The following is a 16,491-nucleotide window of genomic DNA, read 5'->3' as shown; positions in this document are numbered from 1 at the left end:
AAGCTGCTGATGGTGGTGGCCCTGTCAGGGGGGTGAGGGTGGGACACTAGCCCTACCAACAGCATCAGTGTCAGTTGTCGGGGGGGGGCACCAGCCCCTTCAGGGCAGGGAGCACATGCACTCCCTACCGGTCACCTATGTAAAGAGGGATGCCCTGTATTTCAGGAGTGCCTTGAGTCTCTGGGGCGTACCTTGAGTCTAAAGAGGGGTGCCACTGCCTCGCATTTAAAAAGGGGGGGTGTCTTGTTTCTAAGGAGGACTGCCTTGAGTCTGCGGAGGGGTGCCATGAGTGTGTGCAGGGGTGTCTTGAGCCTATGGAGGCAGGCCTTGCATCTATACAGTGGGTGCCTTGTTCCTAAGGAGTGCCTTGAGTCTACGGAGGGGTGCCACTGCCTCGCATTTCAGGCGGGGGTGCCCTGTTTTTAAGGAGGCGTGCCTTGAGTCTGTGGAGGACTGCCTTGAGTCTAAGCAGTGGGTGCCTGGAGTCTAGAGAGGGCTGCCTTATTTCTAAGGAAGAGTGCCTTGAGTGTCTGGGGGAGGGGGTGCCCGGGGCTGGGAGCGGTGCCTGCAGTGCATGGGGGGAGCGGGGCCGGCCGTGTCCGAGGGCTGCCTTGAGCCGAGGCTTGAGGCGCCGCCTTCAGTCCCGGGGCAAACACCCGTCAGCCTTCCCGAGGGCTCCCCTGCCCCTCACAGCCCCGCACCGTCTTCGCCACAGCGCCTCCCGCGGGGGGGGGGGGGTCTTGCTTTCTCCTCCCCGAGGGGCCGGCCGTGCCCCAGTGCCCCGCCCGGCCCCGCCAGGTGCGGGAGCTCCCGCGCCCCCAGCCCCGCGCGGGGACCCGCTCCGCCCCGGGGGCGGGGTGAGCAGGACATCCCCCGCCGCAGCCGCCCGCCCGGCCGCAGTGCCAGGGCCGGCCCCGCCGCGGCTGGTGGATGCGGGTGCGGGTACGGGAGGATGCGCCCCTGGCCGCTGCCGCTGCTGTGCGCCCTGCTGGGCCATGCGACCGCCCCGCGCGGCTACCCGCACAGCGCGCTGCTGGACAGCGCGGGCAACTACCGCTTGCTCTGGGGCCAGCGCGGCTCCCGCGCCGCCTTCCGCCTCGAGGTGCGCACCCACGGCTACGTGGGCTTCGGGCTCTCGCCCGCCGGCGGCATGGCCCGCGCCGACATCGCCCTGGGCGGCGTGGACAGGGGGCAGCCCTACCTGCAGGTGAGCGCCGCCTCCCGGCCTCTCCCCTTCCCCGCGCTCCCGCTGCCCTGCTCCTTGCCTCCCCACCTGGCACAGCTTTCCACGGGGGCCAGCGTCACCTGCCCTTGTCCCTGCCTCTTTCTCTGCCCCTGGCTCTACTCCTGCCTCTGCCCGGCTGCTTTTGGTGGCAGTACCCCTGCCCCTACCCCACCTGTCTCTGTGTCCCTACCCCTGCTCCTGCCCACGACACCTGCTTATTCAGAATTACTACCACTGCCTGTGCCTTCCTTTTTCCCCACCTCCTCCCCGCTGGTCCTCCTGAGCTAACTTTTCAGCTGGGAAGTAGAGGGCAGCCAAAATCATTGCGTCTTTCTGAACAACTTGTTTTAACACCATTTTAAGGTTGGAAAGTTCCCTAGGCACTGCTTAAGTCTTTGAAATGGGTGGAAGACCTAGCACTTCAGCCTCACTGGGGCACAACTAGTAAAAAACTTTCTTTTAGTGGTTTAGTCAGAGCGCTGAGAATTGGGCTCTTAGTGATCATCCCAGGTCCCTTTCACCTTCTTTCCAACCCATTTAGCAATCCCAACCCAAGCTGGGGGAGCAGGGGTGCAGCCTCTTCACCTGTTGACATCCTCATTTACTGCTCATCCCCTATGTGCTCAAAGCAGCCCTAGGTTTTTTCTGTTTCAACAGCAGAAGTCGACAATGGCACCCTGGGTGTTTCTGCTTTTGCTAAACCTAGCTCTCAATGTGACAGGCTTCCAAGACAATTTCACGGGCTCTTCCCTGACAACTTGTTTTAAAGTTGAAAAGTTTGCTAGGCATTGCTTAAGTTTTTGAAACGGGAGTTGAGGACCTATCATCTCAGCTTCATTGGTATGCAGCTAGTAAAACTGTCCCAACAGGGCTTACAAACTGGGGAGATAACGGTTAGGTAAGAGAATCACTGAGCAGCATCTTCCTTCACCAGTGTAAATCTGGAGCTAGCCCTTTAAAGCCAGTGGTTACATCAGGGCAAATTGGTTTAAGCCAAAGGAATCGGGTCTAATGGCTACAGATTGAGTCACCCTTATTTGCCTGCACCGTAGTTTATTTTCCTAGTAGTATCATTGACTTCAAAGAAAACACTCAGAGGTACAGTAGTACTCAACATGAATGGAAGGTGTCAGAATCTAGCTTTAAAGGAATGACCTTTCTTTTTTTCCCTCCATGAACTACTAAAAGTAATTAATCATTAAAGTTATTCCTTACCTACCAGAGAACGTTTATTTTAAGCATGTCGAATCTTTAAAATTTCAGTAGGAAAGCTTGAGTCCTAACCATTCTCCCTGGCATCTGCTTAACAAATAGAGTTTCTAAGATGAACTGATATTTTGAACATTTTAACACAACTAACACTATGGAGTTTTTTCTTTACTTTCCTGACTCCAGTGTAGGCTGATATTTATCTTACTTAAATTAAAACCTATGATTTCCATCAGCAAGGTATTTTCTTTGCTGCTGCTTTTAAACTGAAGGTATGTTTTTTTTCCAGAGATTCTAAATCTAAGTAAAACACAAAACCAAATGATAGTAATTTAGTTATCTAGAAATATACTTCATAGATTCACAGCATTTCAGACCAGAATGGACTGGTAGTTCACCCAGTTTGTGTATCACAGGACATCCTGTTACCCTGTGTACTGAGTCCAATAAGTTGCATTTGACCAAAGCATAACTTGTGTTTGGCTAATGAGCATCATGGGAATCCATCATTTACCTCTGGATTTCAATACAGTTTTAAAAAGTTAGTTTTGCCTTACTTTGAATTTATGTGTGTTTGGCCATTTGTAGCTATCGTTTCTTTTTTATTTCTTTTGTTTGGGGGGGAGGGTTGTGAGTTTTTACAATTTTGTTGTTGTTGTTTTCCCTTTCTCCCCTAGATTAAATATCTTTTTAGCTCCCTGCATTTTCTCCTGGGAAGAACAGACGACTATACTGAAATCAAGTCATCACTCGGTCTCCTTCCTGATAAACTAAAAAGATTAAGCACTCTACGTCTCTTACTGTAAAGCATTTTCTCTAGGACTAGAATCATTTTTGTGTGTATTGTTTGTACTCTCCTTCCTTCCCCATCCTTATTAAAATGTACAGTAATCTATTATACTTCAAAATGTTTTGTTCATTCCTATCCACAGTAAATTGCAACTGGGACAAAAAGATGATTGATACTAATGACTTCATGCTGTTACAAAATACATAATGCTGTTTTTCTTGAACTGCACATTTGACTCATAAGCATATGCTATGCAAGTGCAATGGCTTATTCTGCTGAAGTGTGAAACAGAGACAGTGTCTGGCTGAAATGCCAGTATTTAGTAAGCTGGCTGGTGTCTTTTTCCCATTCTTCCTTTGCTCAGCCCTAAGGCAAGATCCTACTTAATTATTCTTGTAAGAACAGAAATAAAATCCAAAAAACAAGCTTTAAAGAAAAAAATCAGTTTGTTTCAAAACAGGACAACAGGGTACCAGGAAGCCTTTAGAGACTGATAGCTTTAGAATCTTATTTGAACTGTACCCAACCCAACTATTACACGGCTACAATATTATCAAAGCCATTTAAAATATTTTATGCTTTTGATATCATCATCTCCAGTAAATATTTCTAAATAGGACAATTGTTTCACACTTACTGGAGGAGGATGACTTTGATGGTGTATGTATTGTATGACCAGTTCAAAGCTATAAAATGCATCTCCTCTGTAATAAGGAAGGTGGAATTGCATTTTCTTTATTCCATTATAACAAACTGCTTGTGCTCCATGGTCATCAATAGTACAATGTGTCTTGGCCTACATTTTGAAAAGGGGATCTTTTATGGGTGTATTAAAGTTCTGACATACCTTAAACAAAGTCTAATTTTCAAAAGACAAGCAGAAATCTGGTCCCTTTAAAGTGTTTCAAGGTGAATACTAAAATCACAAGTTTCTTGTAAAGCTGTAGGTCCTTACCCGTTTTCTTTTACCAGCTCTGACCTTCTTTCCATTTTTAAAAAGTCACAAGAAGAGAAATGTCTTCACCTGAGAATAGATGTTATAACCACAGTGGAAAATATAGTGATCAATATGTTAAAATTGGATTCTGTCAATTACTCTGTAAAATATCCATTTACTAAGGTGGATGAAAGCTTGCAGATGACTCCCAGGCTACAAAAAATCATTTTCCTTGCATATACTTATCTTCCTTTCACAAATATCCCCACAACTACAACAACCAGCATCACTGGGAAGTGTCTGTCAAAAAAATAAGTAAATGAAAAAGGAAGAATAATATTTCAGGTTGTGGATATATAACAGACAGGAAACAAAGAATAGATGGTCAGTTCTCACAGTGGAGAGAGATTAGAGGTGGGGTTTCCTGAGGCCAGGTACAGACATTACACTTTTACTAGTAAACATGATTGGAAACCAGTCTCTTAACCTGTAATAGAATAGAAGTTGGGCAACCGCAGACTGGTTTAAAAATAGCAGAACCCAGTCTAAGGTAGGCAGCCTGAGATTCCCTCCTACCCTCAAAAAGGGGGGAACATTTGTTCTGCTCACTATGGATCTAAGATATGCTGCTTACAGAAAACCATGCAACTTAGATCTATTTTACGTTGGCTTTTTGAATGTCTGTACCTAGCCCAAGTGGCTATGCTGTTTAACACAGTCTATTTAACATGTTCATAAATGATTTGGAAAAGGACATGAATAGTGAGTGGGGTAGCCAAGTTTGCGGATGATACAAAATTTTAAAAAGTGCTAAAAAACAAAGTTGATTCTGAAGAACTGCAGAAAAATCTTGTACATTTGAATGAAAGGGCAGCAAAACACCAGGTGAAGTTCAATATTTATAGATACAAAATGATGCACATAAGAAAAATAACCTGAGGCACATACACAATGATGAGCCCTACATTACCTGGTAATACTCAAGACATATCTTGGAATTATGGTGGTTAGTCCTCTCAAAGTATCTCCTCAGTCTTCAGCAGCAGTCAAAAAGGCAAATAGTTATTATTGAGGGAACTAAAAACAAAATAAAAAAATGTTATCTTTCTGCATAAATCTGTGGCATACCTACATCGTGAATTTTGAGGGTTTTGGTTCTGCAATCTCTAAAAGGATATAATAGACAGCAAGGATGATGGGAGAAGGGGATAAGGAGAGGCTTTCATTTGAAGAAACTAGACTAGAACTTTTCAGGTTGGAGAAAGATGAGTGAGGGGTAGGATAGAGATCTGTAAGATAATGAATAGTGCAGAGAAAGGAAATAAGCATTTACTGTTTACCATTTCTTACAATACCAGAACTAGAGGATATACAATGAAATTATTAGGAAGTTGTTTAAAACAAACAAAGGGAATTTCTTTGTCACTCAGCATGTAATTAATTTATGGAACCGTAAATTAATGTGGAATGTTGTTGAGGCTGATTGTTTCACCAACGTCAAATGAAGATAGGATTAATTTGTGCAGGATGAGTCCATCACTAGATATCAAATATGAAAATTGTGGTTGCGGCCAACAAAGTAAAGGGGCAGTCTGGATAAGTCCATGTCTTTCCTGTAGTATCAGCTCTGCCAGTGTGATTTACAGCATGCTGGGCTGGATGGACCTGTGATCTGGCTCATTGTGACATGCCTTCGGCTTTATATTAGATGTTAATCTTTAATTATTTTAAGTGTTCCTTTGATTTTGACATTACAACTTTTTGTTTCATCAGGACCATGGAGCAACAGAAGGGATTATTTGGTATGGTGAGCAAAGGGCAGAAAGTACCTGTAAGACAATTTCATTATTCAGTTTAGGTAGATCAATCAGACTGAAAGGTACAATAATACCATAGAAAAGTGTGGCTCTGGGAAGGGGGGCAGGAGCTGGGAATAGATACATGGCTTCACCCAGGGCTAGCATCATTTTAAAAAGTGTTAACTACTTATGAGGGGTGGAAAAACCTTGTGTTGGAATCTCAGCATTTCAGGAATTCAAAAGTCATAGTGGGGACTTGGATTTTGCTAAGATGCAGATAAGTCTCATGACATTATTCCAATGGCAACTTCATTTTTATACAAGGAGGTGGGAAAATAGAAAGAGGAGATAAATACAGGCTAAGAAAAGGAAAAGTTGGAGAACTGTGAAGAACAATGACCGAGCTACAGCCAAATCTGGCATGTTCAGAGGGTGGTGTTGGGGCAGAGCTGCAGAATATGCAGGGCTGAGAAGAACATGTTTGATCAAGGCAAAAATATGGAATGGTGCCTGACATTGTAGAAAAGTTGGGAACTATTTGTTCCTAGTACCTTGGAAAAACTGTCAAAGAGCAACTCATGCTTAAAAAAATGTTACCTGTGTAATATTGCCAAGGCCACTTTCAACATAAATTATACTTACTCTCCACAAAAGTGCTTGGGGCAGTCTTAACTTTTGCAACCAGTTTTACAAGGAACACCCCCCCACACACACCCCTCCGGCCATCTAAGCATCTCCTTTGTGCTTATGAATTGACACAGCATGCATTTTCAAGCTAGATCCATGCCTTTTCCTTGGTCTCCACCCCTGTCTGGAATAGTGCATCCCCACTCACAGCACGTAGCCTCTGAGAGCCCCATTTTGGGAGAGTAATCCTCCTTGATGAATGCCTATTTTGTGCAAGTTATACAAGAGGATTGCATTGTTAGAGTCTTCTGTTGAACTTACACAAAAATAGTCCTTACTCAGAGTATACATCATTAGTGAATAGAGACTGTGGGTTACTAAAAAGTACTTTATTCTTCATTACAGAATTGCTTGTTAACTGTCACCCAAACTAAAGAATATCTGTTATCAAATGTATCCCATAGAGTTAGCTTAATTGCTCATAGAGCAGTGTTTGGAATGGATTTTAAAAGACAGAAAACAGTGAGCATTCTCAGCGCTTAACTATATGCTGCTTTTAAGTGCACTCATGCTAACAACAACAAAAGAGGTGTTTAGAAAACATACTGAAAGGCACCCAAAGGGGAGGTGCAGGGTGTGTGCCGTACTGGCATATCTTAGCTGGAGCTTTGTTGGAGGTAATTCATGCCTTTGGACAATGTGGAAAAATCTCCATATGACTGAGGCCTTCTTGGAATTAATATGGGGATGCTCTACTGCAACTGGCTAGAGGGTGCTTCATCTCCTTCGCAAGAACTGCCATGGATGAGGTAAGGTTCCTTTCCTTTTTCATGTCCTTGTGTAACAAGGTACTTAGTAGAATTTGCAGATTCATTGAAATCTGACAGAACCTCCCAATGAGTGCTTTTGCTGTGCCCTCAAAGTTGCAACTTGTCAACCATGCACCTTAGTGCCCATGTCACCCCAGCCCTGATGAGGCAAAGTGATGGAGAGATAGGTATAGGTTACCTTTGTACATATCCATTGCAGGCTTCAGTTCTTTGGAGATTATATATTATTATATATTTGGAGAGGAGATTATATATTTTTTAAAGTTTCTTATAAACCTGCATTCTCCACCTGTCAGAGTTTCACATATCAGTTATAATATGAACAAATACACTGACCTGGGAATCCAAAAAAATATAGCAGTGCACAAGGCATAAAAATAGAGTAAGGATTTCAGGTATAAAAGGCAAAGATTTTCAAAAGTGCCAAAGGGATTTTGGAGGACGGGTCTCATTGACAGCTGTGCTTCAAGATTCCTTATGTTCTTTTGGAAACCTGTGCCCCAGTATGGTAATTTTAAGTAATTAAAAATGGGATATCATCTACCTTTTATAAATCTGGATCCTGAGTGAGGACTACTCCTAGTGACAAAGAGCTCCTTATTCCCCTTAAAGTAAATTTTTACACGCTTTGTGCAGTTCATCCTTATTAGTTGTAGTTCTTCATCTCATTCCATAATGTGATATGGAACATCTTTTAGATTGACAGACTTGATTTTCAGGATTCAGATGAGGGAGAATTTATTGAATCATCGCGTATCTGTTCCAGTGTTTAATAACCCTCTTTATTAAAAGCACCTTATTTTGACTTCTAGCCAGTGGATCTTGCTTGTATGTGCTAGATTAAAGAGTACGCTATATTAAAGAGCCCTCCTATCTTCCTTTTGTGCAGGGTCATAATAAAAACGTCTAAATTTCTCTTAGTTTCACAGAAACCAAGGGGTGTCATGGCAGAGTTTAGATCCATCTTGGAGCAGATCATGCAGGTCATGCAGAAAGCGAATTATTAATGTCTCCCCATTTCTGGGTTTATATGACATACATGAATGGCTTATTTGTATATAGACACATGCACATGTGTTTAAACATTATTTATTTTGGGGACAAATTCTTCTAGCATTACCTCAAATGAATAGTTCAATTCACGTCAATAGGCTGTGTGTACCCTGGTGTAATTCCACTAACTTAATCAGTTACACCTGGAATAACTATGGTATATTAGGACAACTCACATAAATAAAATTTGGGGTTTGGGGTTTTGTAGCACTGAAACTTTACTTATTTTAGTGTTTTTATATAGAACCAGTAGTAATTAAACATAGACTTCCCACAGGTGGTAGATTAACTTGCAAAGTGCTCTTTAGACTTTGCCTGCAGTAGTTTGCTTGTTGTCAGCTTAGCTTGTCCATCTGATTTTTGGCTGAGGGTTGGGGTGGGGAGTTGGCTAGAATCTTCTCCGTTTGACAGAGAGATTAATACTTACAGACTTTTCCTGTGTGTAAGTTTCCTATTGATCATTCGATTTTTAATAAAGTGAGAACTGAGTAGAATCTTTGCCTTAAAATAAAGGTGAAACTCACTTGGAATTGAAAAAAAATGTTTTGTCTTCTTATTGTAAAATTATGTTCTGTCTGCTTCCTGCTAGACACAATATGAAAACAACCTCTTATGGTATTATCCAGAGTCTGCTGGAAGGAAGAGCTGCAGGATTTCATCTGCATGAAATGCAATAATTAAGACAAACTTCACCACACATTTTCTCAATCTTGCAAAGCTTTGGTTTGGTGCAGATTCCAGACAAAAGTTTTGGTCAGTTCTTGGATTGTCTAGAATAATTTGTCTTGCCTAAATATCCTAAGTCATAAAGTCTGCTGTGTCAAGTTACTGCTGAGTTACAAGTCCCTAATTGTCTTCACTGATCATATCAAGCCCTGGACCTCACCCATGCTAAAGTATTTTTGTGGCCATTTTACCTTACTCCAGTTAGCAGTGTCCTCTAAGCTGGAAATAACTGGGAAACACTTTATTTTGCCTACACTCTTTCTCTGGTTTCCTATGGCTGTTTTACCCCTTACATCCATTCAATGACCCACTGAAATGCAAGTGTTCTTTGGAGAACACAATAGTGTTTATAAAATATAAAGGCTGACTCTTACATGCATGTTAAACCTGCAGTGCAGTTGCAGGATAGGTTCATAGTTTGTGAATTGCAAATGGGTTGAAGGGTGCTATGTAAAATTTATTATCGGAAATGGACATCATAAACCCTCCCCCATTCTTAGACATTGTAAAGTTTTTGAGGGTTTTTTTCTTATAAACACCTGTTCAAGTATGTGATGACAGCTGGCAAATTTTTTTCCCCTCAAGGTTCCTTGTGCAGCTGTGCTTACATTCTTCAAGGATAAAACAGACCCTATTTACATCTTTTATTACATCCATAAGAAATTACTCTCCCTTCTGTTTTGTATAGCACCAATCAGAGACCATATCTATGGCACAGCTTTTATATGAAAGAGATAAAGGTTAATGGAATGCAAGAAGTGATTTAACTTCATTACTTTCTTCTGTGGTGAATGAGGCAGAACAACTTGCACAATCTGTAAGACTTAACTTTCCATGTGTTGCTTCACTTCCTAAATGGCTTGCAGTGACAAAACCATCTAATTAGTTAACTGATATAAATTTTGTGCTAAGTTTTGCTAATGTTGATTTATACAATATTACTTTAGGCAGTGCAGAAACTTTAAGCGTGTCACATTTCAAACATGTTAAATTGGTTCAAAGGCTAAAATGTTCAAAACAAGTGAAAGTCTGTGCTGACATGTATGAAGACTAGTGCTTTCTTCCCAAGGATTAGCTGTAATACTGTGTGTTTTCAACATTTGTTCTATGAACAACCAAATCTAAGTTTTTGTAATAGCAATAAGAGGTCTGGCTCTCTGGCATATTCCTTCTTCTGTAATCATTTATACTCATGTAGCACTAATGAAAATTTTTACCAGTCAGATTTACTAATGTTTTCAGCCTAGTGTGAATTTATTTTGTATAAGTGTATGGTGAATATCTGCAGAAACAACAAAAACGAGAATCAGGCATTACTTTTTTGATGTAATTGATGAATAATAAGCATAGAATCAGTAAATTGGTCCAGTTTCTACTGCTGCTAATATTCATTATGACCAGAGATCTGCAAATTTTGGAATATTTGTACCACCATAGCCTTATATACAGTAGAAAATTAGGCACTTTAGGCAATGTGGATGCAGTTATTCTGGTACAGTTTATTCCTATTTTGTAGACAGAATAAGATAACATCACTACCCACATCCAAGATAACCCTGATTTTCAGACCCTCCCCAAGTAATTAGATTCTACTCATAGAAAATGTATCAATTTGTTTTAATTTTCCATGTGTAGAATCTAATTATTGGATGGTCATCTCAAATGCCCTCCCCCTTGCTACAGTAGGGAAAGCAGTAGTAGTGGGGCAGATGGTGAGGGGGAAAATGGTGGGAGAGGTGGTAGGGAGGCAGACAGTAAGGGCGTGTGCACACATGCAGGCATGTGCACTTGCAGCAGCTCAAACAGGAGCAGCACAAATTTGTGCCAGGCATTTTTGCCTCTGTGCACGTGCCTGAACATACACTTTGGTGTGGGGCAAGTTGTGCCACTTGGGACAAAATGACCAGGTGGAGCTAGAGGCTTGGTTCAACACCTGTGCTGGCCCCAGCAATATCAAAAACCTGCCCTGGTGAGCAGCTCAGGGCTACTTGCCCTCAGGAGCATCTGAGGCCCAGCCACTTGGTATCTGGGGTCACGACCTCTTGTGCCACTACCCTTTGTGTCAGCTGGACTGCTGAAGTAGCTGTAACTTGGAGTGGCTCCTGCACCCTCTACCCACAGCAGCAGTCTGGCATTGGGGGCTGCTGCCTGGCTGTGATCTGCTGCCACCTGCAACAGTATCTTCCCCCTTGGACCTGCAGCCCTGTGGCTGCGCACCAGCCAGACCAGAATTGGCTGCCCCCATTCTGCCATCTGGGCAGCTATTGCCCAGAAGATGTGCTTCTTGCAGTGGCCTGCTTTGAACTGTCAAATTGTATCCTCTTGGCTCCAAATGGCTAAGAGGTCAGCTACCTTGTCTGCCCTCCAACTGGATCCCCAGGGCTGGCCCTGGACACTCTCCTCTGCAAGGATCTTGCCACTTGTCTCACCAGCAGAGATCCTGGTGTTCCCTGTTTAAAAATTGCAAATACTCTGATAAGAAACCCAAATTCTCTCATTAAAATACCCAAAATAGTGTCCTTCTGCTATTGAAATGAAGTGCTACTATATATACAGAGATCAGTTGGGCAATATTTTATTGATATATTTACAAATATTAAGAAATTTGGAGGGGGTGTTGGGGGAGTTTGTGGATGGGTGTGGTGTTTGTGGGCTGAGGTTTGGGGAGGTATGGGGCTTGCGTAGGGGTTAGGGCTTTCTGGCTGGGTATGTGGGTGAGGGGTTTGTAGGGGTGGCTTGGCAGTGTGGATGTTGTGGGTGGATTGTGTGTGTTGTGGGTAGATTGGGTGTGGTGGATTGTGAAGGGACTGTGGGTGTGGGGGCAGCGTCTCAGGAAGGGTGGATCCCCTGCCCCCACACAGGGTGCAGACCCCTGCACAGCACACAGATTGCCCCCCCTGCAGGGTCCACAGCTTCCACACACAGGGCCACAGCTTCTCCCCTCACAGGTGCACACATGCTGCCCCACAGAGCACACTGCGCAGGGACCACATGTTGCAATCAGCCGGGTCCTGCGTGCTGTTGGGCCAGGCTGGTTCCATGCATGCAGGACCCGGCCCGGCACCAACCCACCACCCGCCTCCATGTTTGGCCATACACTAACCCTCCCCCCCCCCAACACACACACACACTTTTTCCATCTTGTTGCAACAAAATGCCATGACATGGCTGCTTTCTGGGGAACTATTAGCTATATCATGTCATTTTGTGGCAAATTACATTTTTCATGAAAATCACTTAATTTTGTTATTTTTACAAAAAATGCAAAATCCCAATTTAAACCAGGCCCTAAATATAACTCTGTTGCCGTGTCTACACAAGATGTTGATGGCATAGCTGACACTACTGCGCAGTAGCGTCACTTGGCAAAAACCATGATCTGATGCTACTGTGCAGTAGTATTAGGCTACTGTGCAGTAACGTCACAAAAAAGGTGTTGGTCAGTGCTACTGCAAAGTAATTCATAGTCATTTAGTACTTGTTTGGGGAGTTATGGGGTTTATACAACTACTAAATGACTGAACAGTAATGCCTGCATGGTTAGCGTTCTGTGGAGACGCAGCCTGTGTGTAGAAACCTAGATTTTTTTATTTTTTTTTATCTGATACACTTGTGGAGAACACTTTAGAAAGGTGAAGTGGATTTGATTAAAGCAGAAATGCCTGTGGGCTATTTTACACTACAAATATTTTGCTTACATACCCAGGTCCGTCCCTTTGGTGGGGGTAGGGGGGACAAACTGGGGGAACTCTATAGGCCCTACTGCAGCCACTGCACACTTCCAGCTCCACTGCAGCCGCCACAAGCCACTAGCTCCCCTGTGGCTGCCGTGTGGTGGCCACTCGCCACCTGCCCTGCTTGCCATCCCCCTGTCCCCGCACAGGCTGATATGCCCTGGGCCCTGCACACACCTCGGGATGGCTCTGTGTATACCTATGCCCAATTAATTTTTTTCCTCGTTCCCGACAGGCATAAATGAGCCAGTAAAACCTTGTACAATATCTGTTCCTGGTTAACCCCATGTGTGGATTCTCTTTTTCTGAAATGAGTGCCTTGTTCCAATTTATCTTAACTGATTTTCAAAGCTATTGTGCTTTGAATTTATACTGTGCCTTCATTCTAATTAACTTTCAAGTAAAGATAGGTCCATATTTTTCAAATGAAAGCTGAGATTCCGGAGAACAAGATAAGTAGCTTCAGATCAGAGCTAATGTGACATCCTGAATACCTACTATCTGTGTCCAAGCCCTGATACAGAAATTTAGTAAGCTTAGTGGCGTTTAGGTAGGACTTTTTGCCTTTGTTTCCCCAGCTAAGCAAAGGAATTGGGCCATGTGTTAAGATGAGAATTCTTTGGTATACTTTGCTTTTTCTAATCATTGAGTTCTGAGACAGAAACTTTCCTTTTTCTACCATTTGTGTCTGGTCGTAAGGGGATACACTTCCTACTGGTCTATTTCACAGTTACTTTAGCAGTGCACAAAATTCATACCTAGTGACATTTTGATGGGCCTCAAGCAAACTCAGGAATGGATCCACAGCCCTACTACAAATCCATATATTTGCCCCATGAGTCAGTCTCTGCACTGAAACCCCCTTTAATTTCCTCTTCATAAACCCTATTAATCACTCAGTACAAGTACTTAGTATTATCAATCAGATCCATGTGAAACACCTGCCATCTTATTCCCTGAGTACAGGCTCCGGAACAGGTCCATTAATTCCACCTGAGAAAACACGTCCAACAATTCCAGAATAAAACTGAACACAGAATCCACCTGTTCCCTCTCAATACACATTGTCCTCAGATCTCTCAACTACTTTTTCTCTGCTCCTACTGAGTCTTATTCATATACACTCATGTATCCACTTTTCCACACAGACTTGTTCATACGTATACAGTCACCCAAGCCACTAACTGGAAAACAGCAAGTCTGTTTCATGATTATTTTCAAATTTTTTGTTCTACAATTAAATAAAAACAAAAATTTTCAAGCTTTTTTCCCCACCAAAGCAGAATATTGTTGGGGCATTTTTTTCCTGACCAAAACAGTTCTCTCTCTGTGGGTTGTAGTAGTATTTTCTCTCTCTTGCTCTCAAGTTAGAAAATCCACTCCAGCCATAAAAACTGTTTTGTCAACCAGTTCATCAAAATTGATGCATTTTCGTGAAGTGTTTCAGTTTTAATGAAACAGCGTTTTTCTTATGAAAAAAATATTTCACTGAAAAGTTTCCAGCTGGTGTTAGGTCTGTGCATTATTAACTGTATACAGGCATACCTTGTTTTATTGTGGTTCGCTTTATTGCGCTTCACAGATATTGCGTTTTTTACAAATTGAAAGTTTGTGGCAACCCTGCGTCGAGCAAGTCTATCGGCGCCATTTTTCTAACAGCATTTGCTCACTTCGTGTCTGTGTCACATTTTGGTAATTCTCACAATATTTCAAACTTCAGCATCCACCACCCTGATCAGTCAGCAACCATCAACATCAAGTCAAGACCCTCCACCAGCAAAAAGGTTACGACTCGCTGAAGGCTCAGATGATGGTTAGCATTTTTTAGCAATAAAGTATTTTTTTAATTAAGGTATGTACATTGTTTTTTTAGACATAATGCTATTGCACACTTAATAGACTACAGTATAGTGTAAACATAACTTTTATATGCACTGGGAAACCAAAAAATTCCTGTGACTTGCTTTATTGTGATATTCGCTTTATTGTGGTGGTCTGGAACTGAACCGGCAATATCTCCGAGGTATGCCTGTAACTACCAGCATGTGTGCTCACTGTTACAGCCATGCCTACTTGTTTTCACAGCGTTGGGCCTAGGAGCGGCCGTGGTCTCGCTAGTGCCCCCTAACGTGTCAATTAGGCAATCCAGCACCCTCTATACTCGCCCGCCACGTCTTTGCTGTTATATGGTTCAATTAGGGAGGCTGCCTTTTATCTCCTAATACACGGTATATGCTGAACTATCCCCTGTTCCATATGGGGTGAGTCGGTACACCCCAGCCTTAAGGGCTATGCGTGCCTCCTACCTCCCCTTTAGCACGCCTCAAGCCTCGCTGCTCTTCCGGACCTCGTCTGGCACCCCCTGGGCTTGTCATGCAACCGGCGCCCCTCATCTGGTGCCCCCTGGGCTTGTCACGCAACCGGCGCCCCTCTACTCATTAGCCCAATCGGGCTTACTGGTGGTGCTTTTGCCCACTGGGGTCGGCGGCCTAAGCCTTTCCTGGCCCCTCTGGGTTCCTGTTGATAATAAGTATTCAATTAGGCTCAGGTGACCTGAGCCTTACCTGGCCTTTCTGGCCCTTCTGGGTTCCTGTCAATAATATGTGCCCGGCAAGGCTCAGGCGGCCGAAGCCTTACCTGGCCTTTTTGGTTCCTCGGGGTTCCTGTTACGGTGGAAACCCTCCAGAACGCCTTCTAGGCCGGACCCCTCTTAGAGTGCCTGTCAATAATCCACACCCCTCTTGGGCTTGCTTCCCTCAATGTGCCCTCCCTGGGGCTCCTCTCGAGTATTCGCTTGCTCCTGCAGCTTCTCTCTGCTTTTGCTGGTCTTTCCGTAATCACCGACTCTGCACCACCTGGCGCCAAACAACTGTGCCGTGCCTGGCACTACTCGTTTGCCCACACAGGGCACCGGGAACCCCTAAGCAACTGGGGAGCTCCCGTGAGGCCTCCTCGCACCCCTACAGCCTCACCCAGTCCTCCGGTGTTAGCAATATCAAACAGGGAACACAAAAGCTAGGAGCCAACCAGCTGCAACACAACAATAAACCTTCTGGCTATAACATAAGGTCCAGGTCCCGCCTGGCCTTCCAGTAAAGCCTCCTAGTCAGGGTTCTCTCCACCCACGCCGTGATGCAGCCGCTCACCCTATCAATCTGCTTGCCTCAGCTCAACTCCCCTGCAAAGCTCCTGCTCCTACAGCTGCCAGAAAGGAACTGCTCTCTAGGCTCCAGCCCTGCCCCCCTGTTTATAAAGGCCCGGCCCTGCCCCCTTCTGGTCTCATGACCAGCTTGGTTGTCCCGGCAACCATCACCTGGGTTTCATAGTTTCATAGTTTCAAAGTAGCTAGAGTCGGAAGGGACCTAGGTAGATCATCTAGTCCAACCCCCTGCCTTGGCAGGAAAGAGCACCGGGGTCAGATGACCCCGGCAAGGTGCTCATCTAACTTCCTTTTAAAAATCCCCAGGCTAGGAGCCTGCACCACTTCCCCTGGAAGCTGGGTCCAGGCCCTAGCCGCCCTGACTGTGAAGTAGCGCCTCCTAATATCTAATCTAAACTTAC

The 16,491-nt window shown here is 44.0% G+C and overlaps 1 protein-coding gene across 2 annotated transcripts in view; it reads left to right on the top strand.

Moving 5' to 3' along the window:
* Positions 1-850: 850 nt before the first annotated feature.
* MOXD1 (monooxygenase DBH like 1) overlaps positions 851-16,491 on the top strand; it is a 71,079-nt gene continuing 55,438 nt past the window's right edge. The window contains exon 1 of one of the 2 annotated variants that reach the window (XM_090039253.1): positions 851-1,207. In XM_090039253.1, coding sequence (XP_089895379.1) covers positions 953-1,207 — 255 coding nt within the window. In that variant the 5' untranslated portion in view covers positions 851-952. The remainder of the gene's footprint in view (positions 1,208-16,491) is intronic. The other variant, XM_090039244.1, reaches the window with a different exon arrangement.

Source organism: Crocodylus siamensis, chromosome 1 (genome assembly GCF_052110815.1).
Source record: "Crocodylus siamensis isolate JL-2025a chromosome 1, ASM5211081v1, whole genome shotgun sequence".
Lineage (NCBI taxonomy): Eukaryota > Metazoa > Chordata > Crocodylia > Crocodylidae > Crocodylus > Crocodylus siamensis.
This window is presented reverse-complemented; position numbering and strand designations above follow the sequence as displayed.